Here is a 23,423-nt window from a genome sequence, read left to right on the forward strand (position 1 = left end):
AGTGGCTAAACTGGAGGTACTATTTCTTAGAGGACTTTATCTCCTGGACAAATAGGAACATCACGAGAATCTGAGTTAAGGTAATGCACAATGTGGTTAAGACGTTGCTGGTTTGTGAGCTTGGATTGTAGAGCGGGAAGCCAGTGATGCTTACAGTTAGCTGTGTCTAAGGGTAGAGAGCCTGTTTGCTGCTGTTTACAACTTCCAGCCAGAGCTTAAAATTTCAGCCTGACATTCTTTGTGCCTGGTGTCTACTGCAGGGTCATTGTTTTGTTTCTTTTTTAAAAGATTCCCAAAGCAAATTTAAGACTATGGACATGATTTTCTGAAAGGAAGCAGCAGGGATTTTTGTTTATGTGTAAGCGTATAAAAGTTGTAACAGCAACCTGCTGTGGATCAAGGGCTTAAAACTGGGCAGTACCATTTCTCTGGGATTAGAGATGTGACTTTGGTCTTCTTGGAAGCGTTCCCACGTTTGGCTAAGCTGACAGTCTCTTTCTGAAGAGTTGCAGTGTATGCATGCTGGGTTTGAAAACTAAGTTGTCAAGACATTCTCTTGGCATGAGAGTATCCAGCAGGTCAATTCTGGTGACTGTGGGTAGATCCTGAAGGTGAGTTATGTCTCACTTGAGTTCAGGTGTTGAACTGAATTTGGGCAGCAATCTGTTCTGACAGTCAACAGGTTTTTGCCCTGCTTGTGACCTAAAGGAGGAACACTCTGCTTCCACAGCATAGCAAGTCTTTGAATTTTTTTTTTTTTTTTTAATTCCTTATTTTTAAAACAGACCGTTGTAAATGATCAAACTTGTAAAGCTATGTATATTTAGCACATCTCTTCTGGCTTGTTGGGAAAGAAGAGTTTGTATCCTTTGAACTACAATCCCTCTTAGATGCAGCTGAGGGTTTTCGAACTTTTAGTTCTTGAATTTCTGGTGTGTGTGTATGTATAGAAGAAATACATGGATCATGCTGATAAACTTTGAGAGCAGGAGCAACAGATTGAACCCCAGTCTTGACATCTCTTACTGAAGGCTTTAATGTGATGAATAACGCAGAGTGCTTAATTCTCTGAGTAAAGGTAAAAACTGTTTTAGTGCCTGTTAACTTAGTGGTTCCACTAGAGCTCTGTGTTGCGACCATGTAGAGGACTCTTTACTGGAAGTCATCACCTGCAGAGTTGACTTTTTGAAGATGAAGTCTTTGCTCATTACTACACGTTATCTACTGAAGCATGAATGCAACACGTCCAGGAAGCCTCAGCTTCTCCATCAGACAGATACCACATAATACACTGCCACATAATTTGCCTGATAAGTAGAACTACTGTACCAGAGCAGCCCATATTTTGTATATAGCAAGAGCTCCTGTTTCCCAGCTGAGAGATCCAGCACGTTTGCAATAGGGCAGGGCTCTGCACTTGCTTGCAACTCTGGAAGATGCTGGCTGCCTTTTCTGGGGCCTTCTAGCGCCTGTGTGCTTTGTGCTGTTAAATAATTAAAAGGTGTTTTGTTTTTGGTTTTTTTTAACTGGGAATTCTGTGGTGGCTTTTTTTTTTTTTTTTTTTTTTTTGCTTACTTGGAAAAGGAGAAATTATTTTGTTGTTTAGAACAGAAAGAAGATCTGGAGCTCAACACCAGCTCTTGCCTGCTCTCTCAGGAGAACCTGAAATTGGCAAAAGCCTCCTACTCCTCCATGCCTTGCCAGCTTTCTGCAAAGGGGAAATGATGCTTATCTGAAAAGAGGGCTCTAAATCCAAATAGTTTTTACAAATACATGTCCGTGAATTTGTTTCACTTAGCATACGAAAAGCTGCATTTGTAGATGTGTATTCTGGATCGATTTTATTGATCCAAGTGTGTGAGAGACTGGAAATAAATAGCAGTAGTTGTAAAAAACCCAACCAAACAAAATTAGGTCTTTGATACTTACTATGTTGCGTGTTTTCTTCAGCTTCAGCAAGAACATTTTGCATCTCAGCTGTCAGTGTGTAAGTTTTGGTAGCTTGTTTAGCTGCAGTGGGGAGGGTAGGCCCAAGATGGAATCATGAGTTGTGTTGTGGTTGTTATTAAACAAACCCCCCAAGCAAACCGAAAAGCAAGCCTTTTGCCTGGATAAAGGACCCCATTGGTGCTGGGGGCTCTGGGCTGGTGAGATCCCTTTGGTTTTGGCAGAGCAGCTAACTTTGTCAGGTGTGTTGGGACTCAAATAGAAGTTAAGAAGCGGTGGAAAGAAGACTGGAGTTTACGCTTGCTGGAGGCCCCGGTGTTCTCCATGTGGGTGGGTTCTGCAATGTGTAAGGCCAGAGTGGGCTATGATGTTAGTCATGGCCTGGAGCCTCAGAGGCATTTTACTGGGGCGTTTTGACTACTGTTGTTTTACTTGTGTATTTTCCTTTTCCACAGCCAGCCATTTCACTTTCCTACTTTCCACTACCACTTTTTCCTTCTCTTGAACTCTCTCCTCATATCTTGATTCTACCATCCTTGGTTCCTCCCATTATTTTTTCCCCCCAGTTTCTCTCCTCTCCTTTCTCCTCGTAATGCTTCCCTCTCGCGTTCAGGCTTTCCCGGTGGCCCTTCTTCCTTTGCCGTGCTGGTGGAGGTGATGGCCACGGGAGGCATGGCAGTTGTCTAGGATGTGGTCATGAACATGTAGGCCGTGTAAGTGGTGCAGATGAAGCGTTCCCAATTCTTCCGTCCCCACCACGTTTGCGCCTGCCTCCTTCAGGAAGGTCTCTGCTCTGTCTCTCCAAAGCCCGTGTCAGCAGAAACTGCTGAAGCACTTGTTGCCTCATGAGAAATCAGATGGCATCGTTATTTTTGAACTTTTCATGCTTCCCTTGCTTTAGAAAATGTCCCTGTAATAAGAAGATAGGAAATAGGACGATGCTGTATTTCACTCCTCTTCTACCCTCTACCCCACGAACGCTTTTTGGTATTAATTCTTGCTGCAGTTTCACGAATCTCGTATGTGATTCTGCTGTGCATATTTTTTTTTTTTTCAAACTGTGGCTGCTGCCATTTATATGCTGTGTGCTGTTTGCTTTGCCGCCACGTGCAATGTCTGGTTTTCTTCAGTCTTAACACCTACTACTTGAGAAGTGACTTTGTCATTTTTAGTAGTATGCAGCCCAGCAGAGTATTACTACTTGTGACTTTCAGCAGCGTGCGGTATAACATTTACCCTTTTCCCAAAATTTCAGTCTGTCTTTTACATCTATTACTGAAAACCGTTACTGACATTTCTGAATTGGAATGGGTGGCTCTAGGGAGAATATTTCCTCTTTTACATTTAGCCAGCTAAATCATCAGCTCAACAAGCTCTTGTGAAGAGGCTCTTCTTGTCTTTCCCCCTCTCTTTCCTTTTCATCATTTACGAGTATTTTCCTACCTTTTTGTACGTTTTCAGCTTAACCTCACTCTTCATTGATGCTGTGGAACAACATTCATGGAATATTTAATTTGATGAATATTTAATTCATATACTGTACTATACTAAAATTGTGTAGAACTATTAAAAAAATCTAATTCTCTTGCAATTTGTTATTCTTGATAACCAGGTAAAGCTAGCTAAGTATAATTTAGACCCATCTTGTTGCGCATTTGACTTGAAACTGAATTTTTGAGCAATTAGCATTGCATTACCTTTTTTCATCCGAGCAGTAGGAAATTTTGGTGTAGGTATCGGTCACATAGTAAAACCTTTTCTGGTAGCATTGCTAAGTAGTAGAGGAGCCTTTTGATGTGAAGACCTGAAAGTTAGAACCTGGGATCCATTCCTGAAACTGTGTGTGAGTAATTCCTACTTGCATTACCAACAATACTGACTTCAATTAAATCAGATGAATCCAAGCACAGAACGGTAATTATTCTGGCATGGGAAAACAGACAGTGTTTTTAGAGCTATTTTTGCATATTAAAACCTCAGTTATTCCAGTCCTTCCCCTTTTCTTTATTGTTCTTGCACAAAAATAATTCATCAACTGTTTCTTGATGGTATCTGCAAAGAGGAGATTGTGGTTCTTTGAAGTTGCATAGAAGGAAACATTATGTCCGTGGTTTCACCGTCTGTGTGTAAAATGTAGTCATTTATTAAAAATATTTGTAAGATCTAACCCTTTGATTTTTCAAATCTGTTTATCTGTAAAATAGCCTAAGTATTTTATAGTCCCCAAATAGCTTAAGTTCTGTATTTAGGTCTTAGATTTTAGTGCTCTACCATCTATTTGTAAAGGTACGTGAAAGCCAATTTAATCAAAGGAAAATTTAGATAAAGACTGCTTCACATTAGAAAGAACTCATTAGAGGATGATGACTTAGAGTGGTGAGCCCTTTCATGAAGTCTTTATGAAACAGCATTTAGCTTATCAGGGAAACTAGCTGTGTTTGCTGGATATGGAAGGTTTTTCTCCTGTAATTTTGAAATGACAGTGTTTTGTTTTTTTTGTTTTTTCCCTTGAGAATGAGAGGGAGAGACCCAGAAAATCTGAACAGAATACTTACCATCTTCATTTCTAAGGAAGAGCAAATAACAAGTAACTGCTTGCAATGTAGTAACACAATCTAAAGGGCCAAATGACAAATTAATGGAAACGGGCACTTGTATATTGTTTTGAAGCCTAAGCACATTAGATTGAATTGTTTCACAACCAGCATGCCTAATTATTGTGTCTGCCACATTCATCTATTTAAATCATTCCCAACTTTTGGATTGCTGCCTAGAATATTACTGCAAGTCGTGTTTCAACTGGTTATTCCCTTGTCAAGCGTAACTTCTCGAAGGAGGCTGATTTTGTTTGGAAAAAAGAAGTACATACGAGCGCTGGCAGTATGTTTATAGAACCTGATGAAAAGGGATGATAGGTTTCGTAATGTTGATTTGAATGAGTTGCATGTGAACTGATACTGTATTTGTTTTGTCAGGTCAGTGACTTAAAAAGTGCCTTTGTCAAGTCACTTTTATGAGCGAGGACTGCTACGCCTGTGTTTCTCAAAACCCTGTCTTTGCCAGCCAGACATTGCCTTCACCTTACACCTGGCAGAAGATACCTCAGCTGTCTCCATTTGCCAATTAGTTGATGGGAAACTGAAAGTGGAAAAAGAGGAAGAAGAGTTGTTATTATTCCTGGGACATGAACAAATGACTGCATTGCTTTTCTTGTGTGATCAATACCAGCAAGCAACTGGCAGAGAATTAACATTCTATCAAGGAGTGCCATTGCATTGAAGGACCTTGGCTTAAAACTGGTGCATTCGTGATACAATCAAGAAGCCGACGTGTTTTACAGACAGAAATGCGACTGAGCATGGTTTTTCCCAACCAAAAGTCTACAAGTGGGACTTAATGATTGATGAGTGACTGCTTGCTGTTAAACTTTCTCTGTTTATTCTGCTTTGTGTGTGTTGGACATCATTAATCGTCCCCCACTTTTTTTTTTAACTTTCTTTTCAATTGGAATTGAAATTATTTTTTTCTGGTTGTTTTTTTTTGTTGTTGTGGTTTTTTTTTTTTTCTTTTTCTCTCTCTTCCCTTCGTCATTAGTTTTTGAAATTTTTTTGGCAAAATCCACTTGACAGCAATTTACAAATTCGAAATCATCTTTTCATCATGGCTTTGAATGTTGCTCCCGTAAGAGATACAAAATGGCTGACATTAGAAGTGTGCAGGCAGTTTCAGAGGGGAACTTGTTCACGCTCTGATGAAGAATGCAAATTTGCACACCCCCCTAAAAGCTGCCAGGTTGAAAATGGAAGAGTTATTGCCTGCTTTGATTCCTTAAAGGTAAGAAAAAAGTATTGCATGTGTAGCAAAAATGCTACTACATTGTACTGAAAGTAAAAGCTGAAATTATGAGTTACAACTAAACCAGGTTAATCAGAAAATAATTTGTTGTTGGTAAGATGTAGATTGATACAGAAGTTGTTTGTTGTAACTTTTATTTATTGAAGCTTTGAAAAGATTTCTTTCTAAGGATTTTCTTTTCCGGTGTCAATATGTTGTTTACAAAAATTGCGTATGACTGTGGGATACAGGTTTGCTTGCAGCTGGTGGGACAGTTCTCCCGAGTACTCTCTATGAATTGTTATTGTTTCATGGCAAATGAAAATATGCAGTGGTACGGTACTAGGCCGTTACCAGAGTCCTGATGAAACAAATCATATGAGATGAATGCGGTTTGTTTCATTTAAATCAACAGAAGTAAGAAAAATCTTGAATTTTGACACCATAACGGGTTGTTTACCCTTGGTATTGGGGACTCTCAGAAAAATTAATAGCATTGATAATTACATGTATGGGTAGCGCAGATAGCAGTGTAGTTTAGAGCAGAGTGAAGAGATTCTGTTCTTTGTAGGATATTTAGCAATTTTGCTGTTAGGCCATCAACTTCTGACTTGCTAATGACATCAGGCACGCTTTAGAAAACTATTTTAAAAGTTCTGTGGAAATACTTTGTGTGCTGCATAAGAGAAAATTAATGACCCTGTGGGATCTGGGGAGTACACAGTGTTTTCTGTGGTGATATATTTGTGTTCTCATGTCAACAGAAGGAAAAAATTGATTTCATATAAATAATTAAAGGGAAAAATTGAGCATTTCAGATTTTGTTTTGAAAGTTTTAGTAGTGGCTTTCTCTTTTGGGCATGGAAGAATGTCTTGGCTTGCTTTTTAATTTTAGCTCTGTAGATCAAAATTTCTGTTACTCACCAGGAACTCTTACTGTGAAAACATCATTGTGAAAGAGAAGAAAATTCAGTGTTACTTGAGAATGTTAATTTATTTTTGTTACACTTTTTTTTGGTGCAATGCAAGATACTGTGCTAGGCATCATTCTTCTGGGTTCTCTTCTCTTCTTTTGAAGATATACAAGAAAGTAACTCAGTGGAAATGTTTGTGAGGGGGTTTACATTGTGTGCATCCTGCAAGCCAGAACAGCACCTTTGGAGTCATCGTAGTATGTCATCAAGTGCTATTAATGACCTTAATCCGTGGATTACTGCACGATAAACTGTAACAGCTTCTTTGTAGATGTTCTTCTATATTGGTTGCTTGCCAATGGGATAATTTTGAAATGAGCAGGCTAGCGTCTGAAGCAAACGGGCAATGAGCAGCTTTTATGAAAAGCAAGCAAGTCAGCAGGTTTGGGTTTGTTTAAGAATACAGTTTTTAACTATTGTAAAGACTCGGGGCAGTGGCTGGGAGGCTGGAGGTGGGCGGCAGGGCTCGGTCACCCTTGGGCTGGCAGGGCGGTAGGTTTGTGGCACAAGAGGTGCTGCCGCTACGTCATCCCAGCCGAAGCGGCGATGCGCCTGTCCTCACGGCCCCACGACAGCATCGCTTTCCATGGCGCCGTGGGGTGCTCACAGTGGAGGTGTCGGCTGTTCGAGCTGGAGACTTCTGCGCAGGGATGGTTGTCGCCCGCGAATTGAAACTTGGAGTTACAGCCTAAGCTAACAATACCGTGAAGAGAAATCCTGAGGGATCACTCTGGGTAACTTGCTGACAACCAGCATCATTGCTCAGTGGAGAGAAGTCCAAAACCATGTAAATGTAGTCAGAGCAAGCATGCATGTTTTGTCCTATTGCAGGAGGGCATCTGCTCCGAGGATCCAGCTTGCTCCAGCCTGGCTGTGGTGGCTGACGGGGTGCTGCTCTGTCCTGCTGCCTGGCATCGCCCTCTTCCCAGCCGGCGGAAGGGAGCATCCACCTGGGCCTCCTGTCTCGTTTTCTGGCTGAGTCTGTTGGGTTAAATTGGCAGTAAAGGTGGGTTTGTACCAAGAAACCAAGCTGTGGCCTGAAGCGGCAGGGCTGGAGGCACCAGGCAGAGGGAGAACCGATAGTGGGACAATGACATCTGCGATTGCCATGGCTCCTCACTGCTGAGGGTGAGTCGGAGCCGTGCGTTGCGGTGTGCTGCCTGACCCCTCAGTGCAGGAAAAGCTTTCGGGGAGCACTGAGAGCGCATGGCGCTCAGCTATGTCAGCTGGAATCCTCGCATCCGTTATCTTCATCATTCAGAAGGGTGTTTGTAAATCACTGTACGTATGGCAAGAATGCGCCTGCTTAGCTGAGTTTGCACATACTGCCAGTTGAGGGACTTAGGTCATTAGTCACATAAATCTATTTGATGCATAGCTTTCAGAAATACTGGTGTTAATCATACAGTCTCAGAATAACGCTTTGGCATTCAACAAGCAGGATAATGTTTCATGTAAATAAACAGAACAGTCTAGAATCATAGATAAAATCAGAATTTAATTAAAAAAAACAAGGGCTGTTTTCCTTACTGAACCCTGAATTGCACTTCAGTGCAGGCAATTATTTAGAGTTTATTTACGTAATATCTAGAGCTTTGGCGACTTAGCGTTGTAACTGTCTTGGTTTGGTGTACCTACTGTAAAAATAAATTATGGCCAGTATGTTGAGTCTCTTTGAATAAACAACTTCCTACCCAGAGAAGACACAGAATTTTTTTAGTCTCAGACTGAGGTATGTGTTACATTTAGGTGTTGCCTGGTGGTTACAGCTGCTCCCTAAGAAGTCAGTCAAACACAAGATAAAGCACTCTGAGACAGGCTCTTCTTGAACCACTGACTGATCGAAAGAGCCCTTGTTTGGGGAAGGGATGTGTACTCACCTGCGTGCCGCCTTCTTTCCAGATTTCCGGGATAGACGAGGAAGCATGGTACCAGTACCTCCCAGCTGATTCAGACTACCAAAGCACCAATATGGAGCTACTGGAGAGGGTCCAGCAAAGGGCCACAAAGATGATGAAGGGACTGGAGCATCTCCTACGAGGAGAGGCTGAGAGGACTGAGACTGTTCAACCTGGAGAAGAGAAGGCCTGGGGGGGATTTCGTCAATGTACATAAATACCTGAAGGAAGGTTGCAAGGAGGACAGAGCCAGGCTCTGCTCAGAGGTGCCCAGGGACAGGACCAGAGGCAATGGGCCCACACTGAAACACAGGAGGTTCCCTCTGAACGTCAGGAAACACTTTGTCACTGTGAGGGTGACCAAGCACTGGCACAGGTTGCTCAGTGAGGTTGTGGAGTCTCCATCCATGGACATATTTCACAAGCTGTCTGGATGTGGTCCTTGGGCAGTTGGCTCTAGGTGGCCCTGCTTGAGCAGCAGACATGGACCAGATGACCTTGAGAGGTCCCTTCCAACTTCAACCATCCTATGATTGTGTTACCAGAAGCATCTTCACACTGACTTGCCTGTAGCCTTGGGGTTGTTCTAAGCTAGCGAAAGCTGGTGTTGGGACCAAAGGAAATAATCCCAGCCAGGGACACGTGACTTCATGCTGTGCCATGTACTCCTTTGTGCTCCAGCTGCCGTCTTTGTGATTGTGTGGTTCACCAGGTTGGGAAATGGATTGTGGTTAAACCCAAGTTGTTGTTGTAGTTGCTGACACAAGTGAGAGGGGCTGTGTGGCACCAGCAGAGCAATGGGTCACTCCTGCTGGTGATAGTGCTGTGGCCTTAGGCCAGGCTTCTGGACTAACATGATTGCATCAGAATCCACATTTTCCTGTATTAAAGAAGTATATTTGTAGGTCTGTTGGTTCCCAGTAGAAGGTCAACAGAATTTAACGGACCCTGTTTGCTTTTAGCTCGAAAGGGATTTTTGGCTCTGAATGCCTGTCCTTGTAATACTTGACTTTAAACCCCGCAAAAGTTGCAACAGCAACCCGTTGGACTGGTTACAGTTTTGAGGGTCCAAAATGCTGGTTGTTGAAGACTGTCTGGGCTTTGAATATCTTTCAGCTGCAAGAAGCTCCAGGCTAGACAGAAATAGCTGAAGACTAATGAGCCTGGTTCGGATTCTGGCCAGAAACTTGCTGATTTCAAGTCAGGTTCTGCTGCATGGTCTTCTGAGATGTGGCTCAGCATTTGTTTCTCACTCTTTGGTGACGGACAGAGCCTGGTCTGTCTGGGGGATTAGGACAGTGTAGATGGATTGTTCCTGTGCACCTGATGGATGATGGATGGAGCAGTTGGCCAGATGCATGCCTGTTAGCCAGTCACAGCATTGCCTCTGGTGATGGGGCCCCCTGCAGCAGAAGCCCCACATGACTCAGCCAACTGGTGTGACCACATGGCCAAACCCAAAACTGTACCGGGCAAGTGGCCTCAGTGAACTTAATGTGAGGACGAAATTGTCTCTGAGCTAAGCTGGTTGACTGTGCCTGAGGTGGATGAAGGGGTACTTCCATGGTGAGGCCCTGATGGGTGGGAAAATGGAGGATGCTGAGGAAGCACTGCCAGAGCTGGAGCCTCATCTGCTGGCTTAAACCCTCCCGAAGCCTTTTTGGAGCCCTTACAGGCTCCCCTTTGGATGCTGCAGTGATTTTGCAGGGGCAAGGGTCTGTGAAGAGGCCTGTCTAACTGCAAAGTTTGAATTTCAGGAGCTGCTTGGTTTATATTTGTGTACTTCTCACTGGGCTCAAGTAGCTTCATTTAAAAGTGAAGAACCTGGATATATATCACTTAATATATCACGTTTAGAGCCCTCCAAGTTGGACACTATAAGCAAACCTGTTTTCAAGGCTAGTAGTAAAGAACAAAATCTTTTCAAAGGACTACTAATATATAATGTAATCTCTGGGGGCAAAAACATGCAACACGTGAATTTAAAAAAGTGAACAAGTAAAAAATATTGCAGTGAATGGTGATGTCTGGGGGGGAAGAGGGGAAAAGCTTGGCAAATAAGAAAACGTGATCACATGCGTCTTAGTGGGAGTTGACTCTCATGTTCACAGGCAACTCTGGGTTTTAAATTCTGGTCTTATTTCTTTTGACTCAGATTTATACCCTTTCTGCAGGTCAGCTACTAGAAGTATGTGTTGTCTAAGCTAATACAGATAGCAGCAGAGGTATCTTGAAGATAACTGTCATTGCAAGTTTTATGGTGGTAACAAGAAAATGAAAGCTTCTTTAGGGCTACAGATGGCTTTTTCTGTATTTTTTATCTATTTACTAGTGTCTGAACACTTCAAACTGTTCTATTTATTGAGCCAGCAGACTTGTGTGAACTGTTCATTTGCATTTTCCTGAAAGCCTTTTAAGAATATGCCTATCTGGTCTCATTTGACACCACAGAATAAAAGCTAATTGAAAACTGTATACAGAGACCTGCTTACCAAGTTAAAAGGGTTCCAGGAAAAAAAAGGAATTTTAGGAACATCCACTTTGTCAAAATATCTGGAACTGAAAAGAATCTGTTTGGGATGGACTCAGCTTTATTTAGAAAAAGGAAAAAAAAGTCTTTGTGAAGTGAGCAGGCTGTTTGTAAGAGGGTGAGCTCAGAGTTGGGATGCAGTAGGTAGTCATTTGCCTTCCTACGATTCTTTTGCAGATCTCTAAATGTTTTACAAAAGTCAAGGACTTGGGATCCTCTCACACTTTGGAGCAGGTGATACCTGCTTGTACTTGGCAGGTGAGGCAATCTGGAGAGACTCTAGATGAGCACCACACACAGAGGGGATAGGCTAGTTTTGTCCATACTAGAACACCTTTAAATGGGTGTTTACAGTGTCCTAGCTGGCTGAATTTCTGCCTGTCACCCAGTTATTTGGTGTGACACTGTTCAAAGACAAGGTGAGTTCAAGGGCTGTGCTTGCAGCTGGTGGGGAAGAATGACTGAAACGGGCAAACTCATTTCTCCTGGGTGACAGTGTGGCATATTCCTTCTGGGCCCATGAATTTTTCCTACCTTGCTGTACAGTGACCTAATTTCATGAGGACAGGGGAGTTGCCTGCCCCTTTCAATAGCTGTGGACTCTGGGGACATGGAAGTTGCAGGCTGAAACCTTCCAGGTGGAGGATGCAGAATCCAGAGCTCCCTCTTCCTTTAATGAAAGGAGTTCAGTCGCACCCATCTTTTTCACCTAGCTCTGTTTCTGTTCTTTTGAAAAGTCCAGTAAATTCCAGGTAGTCTGACAACACCCCCTGGCAGAAGCTCTCTTGTGTCTGAGTTGCTGCAAAGTGTGGGCATGAAGAGAAAGCGTCAATCACGGCCAGTTTTAGATGACTGTGAATTAACTCTGTAGGCTCCTTCTGTATTCTCTGCGAGGGGACCTTATAAATGCCTACAAATATCTGAAGGGTGGGTGTCAGGAGGATGGGGCCAAGCTCTTTTCAGTGGTGCCCAGCGACAGGACAAGGGGCAATGGGCACAAACTGAAGCATAGGAAGTTCTGTCTGAACATGAGGAAGAACTTCTTCCCTCTGAGGGTGACGGAGCACTGGAACAGGCTGCCCAGGGAGGTTGTGGAGTCTCCTTCTCTGGAGATATTCAAGACCCGCCTGGACAAGATCCTGTGCAGCCTGCTGTAGGTGACCCTGCTTTGGCAGGGGGGTTGGACTAGATGACCCACAGAGGTCCCTTCCAACCCCTACTATTCTGTGATTCTGTGATTCTGTGATTCAGAATAGCAGTGGCCACCCTGGATCAGACCAAAGCTCCATGTAGCCCAGTGGTGGCCAGTACTGGCCATTTAGAAGGTGGTGTGCAAGCATGCAATGGCTTCCTCAAGTGCTCTCCTAGTGGTGTGCTGGTCAGGGATGTTGAGAGCCGGGTGCTGTGTGGTTGTTCTTCGCAGATGTCAGTGAATGTCTTTCCCCTGGATGTGTCCTGTGGCCTTTTGAACCGTGTACACCTTCAGCACCCACAGCATGCTGCAGCAAGGGCTTCCACAACTTCATTACACACAGCGTGGAAACCATCTTCTGTTGTTCGTTGCAAACATTCTTGTCTCGTGGATAACCCACAGTTTTTGTATCAGAAAAGCAGAACAGAATCTCCTATGAATTATCCTAAGGATCAGTCTGGGTGGTTTTTTTCCCACTGACTTCTCTCTGGGAGGGGCATGTTTTTCCCCAGTGAGTTCAAAGGAAATCTCATGAGATAAGACTCACTGTTTTAAATCTACTCCATGAAAATGCTGTTCCGGGACAGGTGTGCCTCCTGAAGGTCCTGCTTTTCCAGGCTATGGAAATTTTGTAGGTCAGAATAAAGTGCAGAGGGTCAGATGTTGCATGAAATTATGCCATCCTATTTCCTGAGACTATATTTTGCTTTATACCCAGCCCGTGCAGCCGTGAGCTGCTGCTTAAAAAGAGGTGGTTACATCCAGTCCTGTGTCCTGTCACACCTAGCTCCCCATTTTTAGCTCTCTTCAAGTGATTGTGCAGCCATGCAACTTGTTTCAGCTGATCCCAGTAAATGTCATAGAGTCACAGAGTGGTTTGGGTTGGAAGGGACCTTGAAGATCATCTGGTTGCAGGCCCCCTGCGATGGGCAGGGACACCTTCCACTAGACCAGGTTGCTCAAAGCCCCATCCAGCCTGGCCTTGAACACTTCCAGGCAGAGGGCAGATGTGTGTGTTTAAAGGTGTAAAAAAGTAAGATGAAACTCTTAATTTACGCAGCAAAGCCTAGTGTAAATTGAGATACAGTGGGTTTTAAGAAAGGAGAATCTCTTTCGGAAGATCCTCCCTTATCGCTGGGCTTAGGGACTCTCAGTATTCCCTGTGGTGTCAGTCAGCTGTTCTGGTTTGTTCTCTGCAAACCTCTCTGTTTTTATTTTTGAGTTGTTTCCTGTAGTCCTCGCAGCATGCACAAGTTCCTTTAACACCTCCTTTTTTCTGTTTGCCTCCCTCACGTCTATTCGCATAGCTATCTCCATGCCAGCTCTTCTGGCTTAACTGAAAGTAGGGTTAAAAAACAACTCGCCGAACTGCTGAGCGGACACCCCTAAAAATCCGTGAGCTTGGCTTGAATTGGTTAGGAGAGAGTCAAACAAAACTGAAATAAGCCTTTGGCTGTTGTGGTACACCGTGTTTCAGTGCCTCTGCCCTCAGACTGAAGCTATGAAAAGCAGAGAAGTTGAACCAGTTGAGGTTCATTATGTAGGCTGCTAGAAAAGCCGGGTGTCTCCTTCAGGCCCTGTTTTGTTTCCTTGTTTGCCCCTCTCGGCAGCAGCATGGAGAGCGCAAAGCTGTCCGGGCTGTCACTCGTACCCCCTGTCACCACCTGACCTGTCAGATTTTAAACCCAGGCACCTTGTTTTAACTTGGTATGTTACATTGCCAAAGGAGAGCCCCACTGGACACTCGATCACGGAGCTACCCAGACCCTCCTTCTCTCTGAAGCCCCTCTTCCCAGTCTCACAGTTCAGTGGCAAAGCCCCTCAGTGATCAGAGCAGATGCCTTTAACAAGCGGGAGACCTGTCGCAACAGCTTGTGCCTCCTTTGGCCCATTATGACCGCCCGATGTGAGCGGGTGGGTGTTTACCGGCAGTTTTCTCTGTCCTTTTTGGTGTGGTAGAACTTGCTGAGCAGGTCACGTGATCCTTGGCCTGGGGAGAAGGGTGAGCAGAACAGTAACGGAAGGTTGCAGTAAAACCTCTTCTTTTTCACTGAATTGCGTTGTCCTGAGGGACTGTAAGAGCGTTTAGTAGTTCCTGGGCAGTGGTCTTGCTGGGTTGAGATAACTCCTGGGGCTTGCTGCTTCCAGAAGCCCTAGTGGACACTCGTGAAGAGCATTTTTCCCTGGTACATTGTCATACCCCTTCATCTCAGATGCAGCTGCTACTCAGTTATCAGTCCAAGTCTTATTACACGAGGAAGAGCAGCTGGGCAGACTGGTTAGAGCTGCAGGAAACCTTGTGTGGAAGGGCACGGTGTTTGGCAGATGTTCTTCAGAATTTTGGGCACTTGGGGGTGCTTCATATACCCATTGATTCACTGTGGTTCTTGTTGCTGCACCGACACATGCTCCCCGAAGCTTTATAATAACCAGTCTGTGGGTGTCGCGAAGGCAGAATTCAATCAGAGTCTCTGACTCATCCCATTGCTAGGATTTTGAACACAAGAGCAATTGCTCGCTGCCCACTCCTCCGTCACCCACGCTCCCTATTAACTCAGGTCACTGTTCCCACAGGCTTGCTCTCTCCAGGTCTCCCCACCTACTCCTTTATTTTTCTGGCAGGTGGCTCCTCTTTCATTCCAGGCTCTTTTTTTCCCTTGGCTCTGTGTACGTAGCTTTCTCTTAGCTCAGGCATCAGCTGTTCATCCCAAGCTGTTATTCTTTGAATGCATCATCAATACAAAAGACAAGGTTGTTCTCAGATGCCAGGAGATTCCTGATGTAAAAGCCTAGCAGAGACAACACCCATGTTCCTATTAGTCCAGATCATCCCCAGCACTGGAAAGATATTTTAAATCTGAAAAATCAAACACAACAAGGATTGGGGAGTTTATTTGCAAGGGTGTTTGACAACCATACCTCTCTCCCAACTCATATCTCATACGAAGACTGGCACCTTGTTTTTGAGGAGGTGGATTGTGTCATAAACCCACTGCAAAAAGAGGAAAGCTGTTGTGGTTTTAGCGATGTTGGAACATACCATTGAAAGCCTGCTGTGAGGTACCTGTCCCGCAACGGAAATGCAAGAGGAAATCGTAAGCATCTGTTTTCTTCCACATTTGTGTGTTTCTGGTGGCTGCAGGCATGCTGTGCCACCGGGAATTAGGTTCCTGCAAGGTCTTCGCCACAACAGAGGAGAAAAAAAATAATGGGGAAAAGAAACTGTCGTTTTGTTGGCTTTGTCCATGAGCTGTATGGCGAGGTGTTGTGAACAACGTCCCAAAAGTCAGATAGCCCCGGTGCTTGGAAAGACACATCATTGAGGGGTAAGAAGAAAGAAGTAGACAATCAGTAGAAAACAGGGTGGAGGTGTACGAGAGACGTAGCAGCTGTGGTGCAACACCCTTGCGTGCATCTGATGGCTCATGGGGCCGACGGAGCCATCCTGTTCCCCGTGGGCAGCTGTAGCCCGGCCGGCTCACCTGTGGCTCCACAGCATGGCACTGTGCCAGGCCACGCTCCCGGCCAAACGAGGGGTTGGTGCAGTCACTGTGGTGCGGACGTATCCATTTTCCTGAGATGTTGCAAGTTTTCAGCCCTTGCTTGCTCTTGAGTTCATTTGCTTGAGCGAGAGGGGATGCCCGGTGTCGTGGCAGCTGCGTGGATGGCCTGGGTGAGCAGCCCATCATGCGTGCTGCTACCACCCCACCTGCCCATGCCATAGGCCAGGTACCTTTTAAAACATGTAAAAACCTGATTTATTTGCTTCTGTTTGAAATTCGGTTTGGGCCTTGTGCACCCTGCAGTTGAAGCTATACCCCTGACTGAGCGGGCTCACATACCATCTTACGTGTTGGCAGGAGAGGGGCTCACTGAGTGCTGGTCTGGTGGCACCTGGGAAGGTAACGCGGTGGCTGTAAGAAAGACACAGTAGTAACAGAGAAGTTAACAGAGCTGCTGGGAACTTCTGTGTTGGTTCACAGCAAGCACTGGAACAGGCTGCCCAGGGAGGTTGTGGAGTCTCCTTCTCTGGAGATATTCGAGACCCGCCTGGACAAGGTCCTCTGCAGCCTGCTGTAGGCGACCCTGCTTCAGCAGGGGGTTTGGACTAGATGACCCACAGAGGTCCCTTCCGACCCCGAACATTCTGTGATTCTGTGAGCCAAAAAATAAAATCCAGTGTGCTGGGTACTAGACTAAGCCCCACTGGCTGTTGTCAGACAAACCCCGGCCCCCACCCCCAGCCAAGGGAAAAACTCGACACAAGCCAGCTTCTTCAGCTAGCTGTAGCTGTCGAGAGAAGTATAATGCTTTTTTTTCTGAGATGGCTGTCTAGATTAGGCCATCACTTAATTAATAAGCATTTATTTGCTGTGGATAGGAACTGAGTCTTTTGGCTTGATTCAGTTACCCAAACAGAGGCCTCTGATACTATTGGAGATGCCCTAGAGTGCTCTTGATGGCTCTCCAGCGACGTGTCAGAGGAGTGTGTCATCTGCTGGCACCACGCAGAGGTCCAGGATGTCCCCGGGTCCTCCAAATGGTCCTGCTGACTTCTCTATGGCAACAGAGTGAAGCCCTTCTCAGTAAGCAGCGTTAGCTCTTGTACTAACTGGAGACTGACGGCAACTGCTTTCAGTAAAAAGGTGGACAGTGCATGTGCCACAGTGATGACCTGGCTAAGAGGAAAGCTGGCGTATATGCCAAACCCAGAAGAAACTGTTTTCTATAGCAGAAGAATGCCCTTGTGGAAATCCAGTTCTGGGCTCCCCGGTTCAAGAAAGATGAGGAGCTACTGGAGAGAGTCCAGCGGAGGGCTATGAAGATGATGAGGGGACTGGAGCATCTCTCCTACAAGGAAAGGCTGAGGGAGGTTTCTTTAGCCTGAAGAAGAGAAGGCTGAGAGGGGACCTTATAAATGCTTATAAATATCTTAAGGGTGGGTGTCAGGAGGATGGGTCCAGACTCTTTTCAGTGGTGGCCAGCGACAGGACAAGGGGCAATGGGCGCAAACTGAAGCACAGGAAGTTCTGTCTGAACATGAGGAAGAATTTCTTCCCTCTGAGGGTGACGGAGCACTGGAACAGGCTGCCCAGGGAGGTTGTGGAGTCTCCCTCTCTGGAGATATTCAAGACCTGCCTGGAGGTGATCCTGTGCAGCCTGCTGTAGGTGACCCTGCTTTGGCAGGGGGATTGGATTAGATGACCCACAGAGGTCCCTTCCAACCCCTACCATTCTGTGATTCCATCCCGCTGAAGTATAATTCTCTGTTACTTCATCTGCAGATGTGAACGTATGTTAAGTGCCATCAAATACACACGTAGCTGGTTTCTGATACAAAATGGGAAAAAATTTTTGCTTTTCAAAGCTTTTCAAAGTGATTTTTATGAGGTAGTGGATAATAATGAATGTCGTGAAAATGCAGGCTACTCCCCAAATGCGTTTTGCCTCACCTGTATGCTTCATAGCACTGGTCATACAATATATGTCAGTGTTATTAAGAACAGAGGCGTGGGGTTTGCATGTTCAGAGGTGGAGGTGTGTGGATATAGCTATGGAGATACTGTGAGCATCTGCAAACAACGTTGGTATGAAGGTCGTTTTGGGCTTCATGCCGAACACGTTGATGTTGTTGAAGTTCCAGCCTGCGACAGTCCTCAGTATAAATCAATACAAATATTAATTTGCTGTAAAATTCTCATCTCTTCAGTGAGAGCAGCGTTAGCTGATTGGTATGCATGAACTGGTTTGTGTTCAAAGTGCAGGAGAAGTCTACGATTCTCTTTCTTTAATTGAACCTTCTGGCTGTAATTGTTTTTAGCCCGGATTCTTGAGGAAATGAGGCTTACGCAGTCAGACTGCCTCTCTTTCCCTGCTCCCCTGTTAACTTGTGAACCCGCTGGCCAGTTTCAGCCAGGTTTGACAAAGAGACCATAGTCTCAAGGACAATGAAGTTCCCACAAGTTTTGTAAGAACAGGCAGCCAAACAGTAGGGTGGAGAAAGAGAGAGAGACCTATAAGCCCTCCCAAATGAAAGGAGCGGCTCAGAGAGCGCAGGCAAGAGGAGGTCCTTAAAACTCAGTTAACCACAAGGAAGCCGGGTTTGGGGATTTGCAATCAAATGGGTAGAACCCCTGCCTGCCTTTGGGCCGGTGCTCCCAGACGTACCCATTTAATGGTGCTAGCGGTTTTTGCACTGAGCAGCAGCTGTTGCAGAGGACTGCTTGGAGTAGTTCCCTCTTACCTTTAGCCTCCGCTTGCTTGTTAAGCGTAGTTTTCATAATATTTTCCTTTTTCGACCTTTACAAACAGCAGATGTATCTTACTGAGTCGTTGGTACTCACCTTTATTTCTTTTTCTGCAGGCAGAAGCAAATTTCCGTCAGGAATGCAGGTTTGGGTCTTACTTTAGATGGATGCGAGGCGGTGAAAGGATCCTGGATAATAGGTGAGGAAGGGCAGCAGCGACACCCCTCACTGAAGCTGGCTATCGTATAGAAAGCAGCACAGAAATTGCAAAAGGGAGTAAGAGAGAGCAAGAGAAGGTGTAATTCTCTAGAGTCTGTGCTTGGAGCTCATCTGGAAGGAGGGAGCCTGCAGTTACCATCTCTGCTGCTAGGTTTCTTGGGGCATTTTTTCTTCAGAAAGCCACTTAATGAAAAAAACCCTGAAAACTGTCCTGGAAGCAAAGGTGACTACATTTTACGTAAGAACCATATGCCATTTTGTCCTGAGCTCTTGCCATCTCATTTTGTTTTCTGGGCAGCAGCCTGCGAGGCTCTTCCTGTGTCCCAGTGCAGGAGTAGGCTGCTCTTTGGCGTTACTCAGGGCTGGCCCAGGAGATATTTGCGCTCTCATCCTTTCCCCAACCTTGAAGTTTTTGCAGTGTAGTTAAGACCTTCACTGTTTCATGTGTAGATGATCTTTTAAATAAGTACCACTATAAGGAAAACAGATTTAGCCAGCTTTCCCTAAAGCGCCAACAATTCTATAAGCAGGTTTTCCTTTATCAGATATTTCAGCATGCCAGCTGTTACAATATATGTAATGTGTTTAATGAGCAAGGGAGTTTATTATTAGGTAATTGAATAAGGCTGTTCTTTCTAATTAGTTATTTGCCTTTCAGTCCTGGATATTGAGAAAAGATCTGCTGTTATCTGTGGCAATGGCGTCTTGGCGTGCTTTGGTTGGCTATAAAGCAGCTGTGCGTCGCAGCGCTGCTGCACAGGAGAGTCAGGGGTCTGAAAGCAGCCAGCGAGTTTTTTATGTGAAATGAGAAATGTTATCACTGGCTAAGAAAGTAGCAAGTGAAGGTCCAATAATTCCTAACGTATCTGTAGACGTGGCCAATTTCTACTTAGTGGCATGCTTACGTATATAGGTGTGGAAATATCAAGTGGAAAAGTAATGCAAGAAGTTAATAAATGCGTAGCTTCTGTAGATGCCATAGAGAAATGATGGCAAACTGTTTTATGGCTCAATTCCACAGGAGTTAATTAACTGATACACCTAACAGGTTTTGTTGATCCCAGCCTGCTTGTGGCCTGACACTGCTTCATTGCTTGAAACGAGGTGCGAGTAGAGCAGCCCAAAGGAAGAGGGTGGCACTGCTGAGGTAGCACGGCCCAGGAGCAGACCCTGGGGCCCCGCATCGCTGCGGATGCCAGGAGGAGACCGCAGACGGGACAAGGCAGTTTGGGAAATGCTGTGCTGGTTTTTCAGTGACGCGAGCGCCTAGAAGGGGGAAAGCTGCGGGTAGACCTGTGTGCTGCTGTTGCAAGTGAAATGGAGGAACCTTCTCTCCGAGCTCATCGTCTTCTGGTATGATGATAAAAACCGGCAGGTATAGATAGCACAGGAGTGACAGCATTGTTACGAGGGTGTTCAGATGGTATCGTGTGTTCCCTGGCTGACTGTTGAAGTCAGAATGGCTGGCTGTTTAATTCAGATTTGGCTTGGAGAACAGCGTTACCATGCAGAACGAAAATTTGCTGTGTAACTATAGACAAAGAAAAATGAAAAAACACCTGAAGTGATCTGAAGGGAGGGCTGAAACTTTCGGATACGGCGTCTGTAGGATCCTTATTAAAATTGATTGGTATGGTTTTTCTTTTGACTTTGCATTTCTTATCTTCATACTACGTGCAGTTAAGACTCCAGTTTAAATATATAACCATAATTTATCAATACAAATACAGTAACATGCTTTCTCTTCCCCAAAGCATGTGGAGGGGACGTGCTTAAATTTTATTTAATTACAGTTTCCTAAATGTGGTATATTTTTCTGTTTTCCGTATAAGGCTGCATTTGTCTGACAATAACAGCGCAGAGCTCTGTTAAAAATCTGTGTAAAATTTGCCGTATTTGCAAATGTTTTCTTAGTTTTAGATCTGCTGTGGGTATGGCTTTCCTCTTATACCAATCTGAAAATTAGTGAGCGGTGAATCGGAAGGTGTTGATATTTAGATGTACATTTCAGCACACCTCTGCTTGGAAAATACTTCTGTCTGCCTGTTTTGAGCTGAAATCGTAAGTCCTTAGCCTACGAGTCACAGTAACCACTCATGTCATAGCAGACCTCTATTGGATAACAGATAACCTTGGCTATTGGAAGATGTTTATTTAAATGATGGCTTTTGACATGATGTGCAGTGTTATTTGAAGCAAGTTGTTACTTCGTGCCTTTGTTTTTCCCTGTGTGAAAGGGATGTAACTCTCTTGGTTGTTTTTCTTTTTTTACTTATCCTCTCTTTTTCTTTTAGAATTAGGAGAAATTAATAAGCTGTTCAAGGTTAGCAGGGAGAGGCAGTACTTTCTATTACACCTGCTAACATAGCTGGAAAAAAAACAGACAAACTTTTGTGCTCACAAGCCCTTCTTTGGGTATATTTATAGATAATTATAGAGTGCCTGTCAATACTCACTCATCAAAAAAAAATAGCATTTTAAAATATCTGGGAGATGTTGCATCTGTAACGCAATTTATTATTCACGTAGGAGTCCACGAATGCATAGATCGCGTACAGGTGTATATAGACATGGAATATTTAGTATGCACTGTGCACTACAGTTGGTGGATCCAGAATGTGTTGGACACAGAGTCACTCCTGCAGTGCAATTACCATTTGCCTCCAGTGCCTCAAAAACTGATAGATTAGGGTAAAGCTGAGGAATTAAGAGCATCATAGATTTGCTTCTGCAGCTCAGGGAATAGATTCATACCCAAAATTATGTTGTCTACCTCTAGCAGCTTGGTGGCTGAAGTGTAAGTTGGAATCCAGTGCTCAGGGGAAACACAGGTCATTGGTTTAGGTGCCCTGGATGTAGTACCTAACCCTTTCGAGCTGTTAGCCCAGGTGTTGAAATCTGGGCTCCCCAAAGTGGAGGCAGGTGGCCTGAGAAGCTGCTGAAGCGAGGGACATCTCCTAGCCGCCTCGCAGCCGCACCCACAGCCCGGCACTATGCTGGAGGCTTTGCAGAGAGTGGGCTACAAGTGCTCATTTGTGCTGGAAGAGACTAACGTCTGCTCCCGCAAGGAGTGAGACTTCATTTCCATTTTTTTTTTTTTAATAAGGCACGCCACAAATTCTCAAAACTTAACAAGCACACAGAATTTTTGTTTTCATGCTATGGTATCTGCTGAAGCTTGATATCATCTTCTCTGTTAGCTTCTGAGTGGGAAAGTGTGCTCTTTGATTGAAGTTTTCTCTACTCATCAAAACTGGCCCTTGAAAGGTATATGGTGACATCTGAACACACTCTTTCCTTGCCTATTTTAATTTTCACCTGTAATGCATCTCTCTGTGAGGCTCAGAAATCCCGTGAGGTTGAGTGTTTCTTTATTTTTGTAATAGGTATCATATACATATGATACCTATTTTTTTATATATGTGATATCTGTTTTATATACATATCTCCTACGCCTCGTCTGCTGCTCAACAAAGGTTTTCCCTCCAGCATCCCGCTGCAGCATTTTACACTCCGTGCTTTGCTGAGGCAGGAGGGACCTGAGGCCGCTCAAGTGCTTTGCTTTTGTGTGCTCTTCTGGGGAAGGACTTCAGAATCCCTGGTGCCATTCCCGTACATTAGCAGATACCTATTTTATTAATGACAGGTTAGAAAGATAGCGTTGAGGGAGTTATGGAGTCAGAGATTTCCACGCTGTTTTTTATCATTGGCTGCCACATGACCTCCTCGCTGAAGTTATTTACTGATCTCCATACTAAACGTGAGTGGGGTTGTTTTCTGCTTCCTTCGGAAGACTTTCTTATAGCTTCACTTCTCATGTGCATTCTTCTCATTTCCAGCATGGGTTTATTCACTGCCAGTTTTCCTTCATTCAGCTGAATGCCACTGTTATTCTGCAGCTGAAGCAACTGCATTCCCCGTTCCCACTACCCCTCCCTGCCACCCCAGCTTCCCCCAGGACATTCACTGGCAACAGGCAAAGTCCTCCTCAGCCTTTGTTTTTTACTCAGCCAGAAAACCCCATCACACTCTATTTCTCTGCCTGTGAGACAGGCTTTCTTTGGCAGCCCTTGCCCATGCCTGCTCCAGGCCAAATCCATCTTATTTGGATGGTGGTGACCAGAAAGAAGCACGCGCAGCATTGCAAGTAGAGATTCGCTGCGAGAGAAGCAGCCCTGCTGCAAGAGGCTGCTGCCCTTCCTAGACGGTCCTTGTTCGATACATCCTTGGGGCTGTGTTTGCCTTTCCCCCAGTTTCGTTGCGCTGGTGTCTCCACCATCAGTCAGTGGTTGATCAAAGCACCCACACGATGTTCTCCTCTGGCACAGCTAGCTCCATCCCCAGGTTATAGCCAGACACCTTCCTAGCTGCGTCTGAACTGACACGTGGGGTTCATGTCGCTGGTTAGAAATACTTTGTTCTTTCACACTGGTTCTCGTTCTCCGGATTTCAAGGTCATCATCTTCTGTCATACCCTGATTCTCCTCTCTTCCCATTGCCAAATGAGCTTGAGTCATCGGCACATTGCACTAGCTTGTCTGGAGCTTCTGAAAAACACAGATCTGGTGTCCCGGAGGTACG

General features: G+C 44.8%; 1 protein-coding gene across 11 annotated transcripts in view; it reads left to right on the forward strand.

Annotated features, from left to right (window-relative positions):
- The window catches only part of MBNL2 (muscleblind like splicing regulator 2), a 114,836-nt gene that overhangs the window by 34,068 nt on the left and 57,345 nt on the right, over nt 1–23,423 (forward strand). For 10 of the 11 annotated variants that reach the window (XM_075423973.1, XM_075423983.1, XM_075423900.1 and 7 more), the window contains exon 2: nt 4,923–5,781. The exons of the other annotated variant lie outside the window; for it this stretch is intronic. In XM_075423973.1, coding sequence (XP_075280088.1) covers nt 5,608–5,781 — 174 coding nt within the window. In that variant the 5' untranslated portion in view covers nt 4,923–5,607. The remainder of the gene's footprint in view (nt 1–4,922; nt 5,782–23,423) is intronic. 11 annotated transcript variants of the gene reach the window in all.

This window comes from Opisthocomus hoazin, chromosome 1 (genome assembly GCF_030867145.1).
Source record: "Opisthocomus hoazin isolate bOpiHoa1 chromosome 1, bOpiHoa1.hap1, whole genome shotgun sequence".
Taxonomy (NCBI): Eukaryota; Metazoa; Chordata; class Aves; order Opisthocomiformes; family Opisthocomidae; genus Opisthocomus; species Opisthocomus hoazin.